The following is a 4,592-nucleotide window of genomic DNA, read 5'->3' as shown; positions in this document are numbered from 1 at the left end:
AAGTTTAGTGGTGTGTCAGTTCAGGTGTACAGATAACTACACAGACGTGGAAATGTTAGTTAGTATATTTAAAAGTTTTTTTAGATCATGAGGAGTTTATTTTGTTATAAAGTCAAATGTTTATCTCTGTAGATCAACTCTGAAGTTGTAATGCACATAAACTGAAGCACAGTGTTGGTGAAATTACACTTCCATCCATCCATTTTCTGCCGCTTTATCCGGGGCCGGGTCGTGGGGGCAGCAGTCTGAGCAGGGACTCCCAGATTTCCCTCTCCCCAGACACTTCCTCCAACTCCTCCGGGGGGATCCCGAGGCGTTCCCAGGCCAGCCGAGAGACATAGTCTCTCCAGCGTGTCCTGGGTCTTCCCCGGGGCCTCTTCCCGGTGGGACATGCCTGAAACACCTCCCGAGGGAGGCGCCCAGGAGGCATCCGGAACAGATGCCCGAGCCACCTCAGCTGGCTCCTCTGGACGTGGAGGAGCAGCGGCTCTACTCCGAGCTCCCCCCGTGTGGCCGAGCTCCTCACCTTATCTCTAAGGGAGCGCCCAGCCACACGGCAGAGGAAACTCATTTCGACCGCTTGTATCCGCGATCTTGTCATTACCCAAAGCTCAGGACCATAGGTGAGGGTAGGAACGTAGACCGACCGGTAAATAGAGAGCTTTGCCTTTCGGCTCAGCTCCCTCTTCACCACACCGATCCGCCTGTCGATCTCACGCTCCATCCTTCCCTCACTCGTGAACAAGACCCCGAGATACTTCAACTCCTCCACTTGGGGCAAGGACTCCCCACCCACCTTAAGAGGGCAAGCCACCTTTTTCCGGTCGAGAACCATGGCCTCGGATTTGGAGGTGCTGATTCTCATCCCAGCCGCGTCACACTCGGCTGCAAACCGTCCCAGTGCAGCTGCAGGTTGCAATTCTGTCCATAGAAATTATGAACAGAACCGGTGACACAGGGCAGCCCTGGCGGAGTCCAACATGCACTGGGAACAGGTCTGACTTACTGCCGGCAATGCGAACACAGCTCCTGCTCCGGTCATACAGGGACCGGACAGCCCTGTCTATTACACTTGTTTTTCTAAATACATTTCAGTTTATGAGAACAAACGTTTTGTAATTTTTTTTATTGATCCAGTAATTGCTTCAAAACAGCGTAGGCTATATAAAGCTCTTTATTTCTTATATTTTTAATAGTTTTATGTCTTACGTTATGTTCGGCCCGCGACCCAGCCTGAGCGTCGAAATTCGGCCCACGGCCCAAAATGAGTTTGACACTCCTGGTCTAAATTGTCCTTGGTTGGAGATTAAGCAAGTAAAACCCCTAAAACCATCGCTAGCATCACGCCAAACCAGTGTCCCATGAGCTTGTGCCCCCCTGCGAAGCTCTCAGACCTCATATAATAAAACTCTGTCTCGTTATCGTTCTCCGCATTTTCCAGGACCAGAAACAGACTGCAGTGATAACAGATCGACTCTGGGTTCTTCTTCGTCCCCAGCTTGATGGTGCTGACTGCAGTGAACCTTCCCTCTGGAGTCACGGTCACGTTCAACTTTTGCTGGTTTGTGTAGTTATTGTAACCCTGGGTCCAGTGGATTATTGGTGCGGGGTAGACATCTTCGAATGTGCACGTCGCCTCAGTGGAAGTCACATGATAGCTCGAGTTACCAAGGCACTCTAAAATACAGAGAATATGAATAAACACAGTACAGTAACAGTCAAATGAAAAGGTACTCCAGCTAACATCCTCCAGTGAAAGTATTCTTGACCAATCCTAGCTCAAGGTCTGAAGATGAGTCTTGACAAGTTCCCCCACTGACAATAAAAGATGTCAATAAAGTTTACCTCAACCATAAAGTGGCTATGACAATGAATTTGACCAAAGCTTTGATAATTAAATGTATTTTTAATTAAATTAAATGTATTGATTTAGCTAAAAATGTTACAAATTGCATCCCAAATTAGCAATTTAATTTCCTAAATGCAAATTACTCTATAATACTAGGAAATTCCTTGACTGTTACCAAACAACCGTGCTGTACAGCGGGCCAAAACTCCTCCTATTTCAGATATTATTATTAGTTGACACGTACAAATATGAAAACACTCTTGTTGTGTGTAAATTGCAAAAACTTTTCTGTTTCGGAGTAGTGTGATGTAAACAATATTTTTTATAACTCTGCTCTACATGTTTTTACACTTTATTCACAAACTGCTACTTGATTGCTGTTAAACTATCATTTATATTTACAACAGATTTTATCCCGCTAAAAATAAAGTCAAAATTATAAAATGATAAAAACTTGTCATACGCACTTTAATTGTCCCAATCAGAAAATTGTATATGACCTCAGCAGTGAACAATAAGCATTGATCCATATACATAATCACTCAAGTATAAAGTACTTGAGTAAGTAATTAAAAATGGATTGAGTGACTAACTGGATGTTCCATATTGTACCGTATTATTGTTTCACAAAGTGCACATCTGGCATTTCCAGAAAATTAATTTAAAAAAACATTGTATAATAGTATAATATTATTTTACGATAAAAAAACGCACACACAAAAAGTGAGCATAAATACTTTTTCATTGAGTAGAGTAGGGCCCAAAAAAAGTTAATTGGTTAATCGCAACTAAAAAAGTATGTCATCACTTCTACTAAGACTTACAATGTACAAATAAAGCTTTAAAATGTACTTTCCTCAAAGAAACACTTACGTTGGACTCGAACGATGGTCTTGCCATTTGCCACCCCTTCTTTGGAGCGCAGTTTGCAGTGGTAGGTGCCCTGGTCTTTTGGCTGTATGTTGAAGATGCTCAGGGTGTAGTTGTAGATTCTTCCAACGGGCTTAGAGTAACTCAACTTTTGACATTTAAAACCAGGGCCACTTTGGTTGGTCATCGTGTAGTCACAATAATCTTTCGACATCATCCAGGTCAAGCTTTTGATATCAATATCGGCATGATCTTTTGCAAGTACGTTGCATGGTAGCTCCACTGTTTGTCCACATACTGCCACGACTTTATGATCGGTGTACAGTTCAATCTCACCTGAAAGCAAAAAAGTAGTTAAGTCACTATTAGGAGGAGAATATTAAAGCAGACAATGATTTATACATGAATGGTCATACCTGCTATACTGAGAGTAGGAAAAAGACATAAGATCCCAAGTAAGCAATGTTGAATCCTCAAAGAAGCCATTTCTCAAACCCTCAGTAAAACCAAGATGACAAATGAAACAATACTGCTAGGTTCAGAGTGTTATTGGAATACTCTACACTCTCTTTTGGGGGCGGAGTAACCGTGTACATGCTGATGGCTCAAGCAGTTGTCCTCAGTCAACCCAGTCCATAGAAAATGTTTGCGGGACGTACAGGGAGAGACATGTCCTGGTATGCAACGTCAGTGTCATGTTTCAGACTAAAAAAGTGCTGATTTAGACCGCAATTGTGTATGGAAGTAGGAGAATGTTTGCTTATCTTCACAAACAGCCACTTGACTGATGTAAAACAGTGATGAAAGTGTAACATGTAACGATAATAATTAGAAAGACAAAGAGACATTACATTTAAAAAGTCATATGCACAATAAATGTAAAAGTTGTAAATATCCATGAGAATCCTTTTGTATTGTGCGGTTTAGCAGGTCTCATATAATTATGAGAACACTGCAAAAAGCTATCAAATGTCTGACTAATTGCATGTTCTTAATCTTTGTTTTAAGAGTTCAGTTGAAAATGCAAACTCAATAGATTATTTAGTTTGATTAATTTGTTTATTTCACCATTCGCTTATAGATTTCAGCTTCTTGTAGAATATGCATCATTTTGAGTCTCAAATGTATAGATAGTTGGAAGACAAATGGGATTCCCAAACACTTCTATTTCACAATTGGCCTTGTGCAATCAGGAAAGAAGTAACAATAAGCAAAGATACCTACCAACTGACTAGAAGTCAAGTCTAAACTGGTCTAGACTGTTGTGGGAATAAACGTGCACAAACATAACTCTTGTAAATTTACCATTGTAATAAAGAGAAATCATTGGTGTGATAGATTCATGTACATAAAACATGTCTTGCATTTACAAATTATAGCCTATATTTTATATTCAGAAACATTTAACTTGTATATTGTAAAGTCAAATATAACGTTCTTTATTCTATGTTTTGACTGAATTAGACAAATGACCACAAAGCTTGCTTCCTGCTCATGGGGCTGCTTCATCTGTCATGTATTAATAAGTTTGTTTAAGCGTGACCTGGAAGGAAACTATTTTGAGGTCAAGGCATGTTGTCCTAATTTAGTTATTTTTTCTCCTTGTCTATTTTACACAGTTGTAACTCCAATGAAAACGACGCCTCCCTCCTGGTCTGTGGTCCTCCCTCCTCAGTGGGCAGGACAGATGAGGAATACTGGAGTGAAGGATTCAAGTGAGCAGAATGAATGCTGCGGTCATTTGGCCCTGTTATGACTTCATTCACGTGCTTGTATATCAGAATGTTGGGAGTTCTGTCCCGATCCAGGCCTGGCTCAAACTACAGTAAAACATATGCTGTCAGAGAAAACTGGATTTGAGCTGTCCCACACC

The 4,592-nt window shown here is 41.2% G+C and overlaps 1 protein-coding gene across 1 annotated transcript; it reads right to left on the bottom strand.

The window, feature by feature from the left end:
* Positions 1–1,182: 1,182 nt before the first annotated feature.
* LOC140357589 (uncharacterized) lies at positions 1,183–3,228 on the bottom strand. The gene is made up of 3 exons (XM_072442106.1): positions 3,136–3,228; positions 2,723–3,055; positions 1,183–1,677 (listed from the first exon to the last, which is right to left on the bottom strand). The coding sequence occupies exons 1-3, from the start codon at positions 3,203–3,205 to the stop codon at positions 1,307–1,309; spliced, it is 774 nt and encodes a 257-aa protein (XP_072298207.1). The 5' UTR covers positions 3,206–3,228; the 3' UTR covers positions 1,183–1,306.
* Positions 3,229–4,592: the final 1,364 nt, after the last annotated feature.

The sequence above is a fragment of the Eucyclogobius newberryi genome, unplaced genomic scaffold, assembly GCF_026437365.1.
Source record: "Eucyclogobius newberryi isolate DKJ021-1_F unplaced genomic scaffold, fEucNew1.0.hap1 SCAF_13, whole genome shotgun sequence".
Classification (NCBI taxonomy): Eukaryota; Metazoa; Chordata; class Actinopteri; order Gobiiformes; family Gobiidae; genus Eucyclogobius; species Eucyclogobius newberryi.
This window is presented reverse-complemented; position numbering and strand designations above follow the sequence as displayed.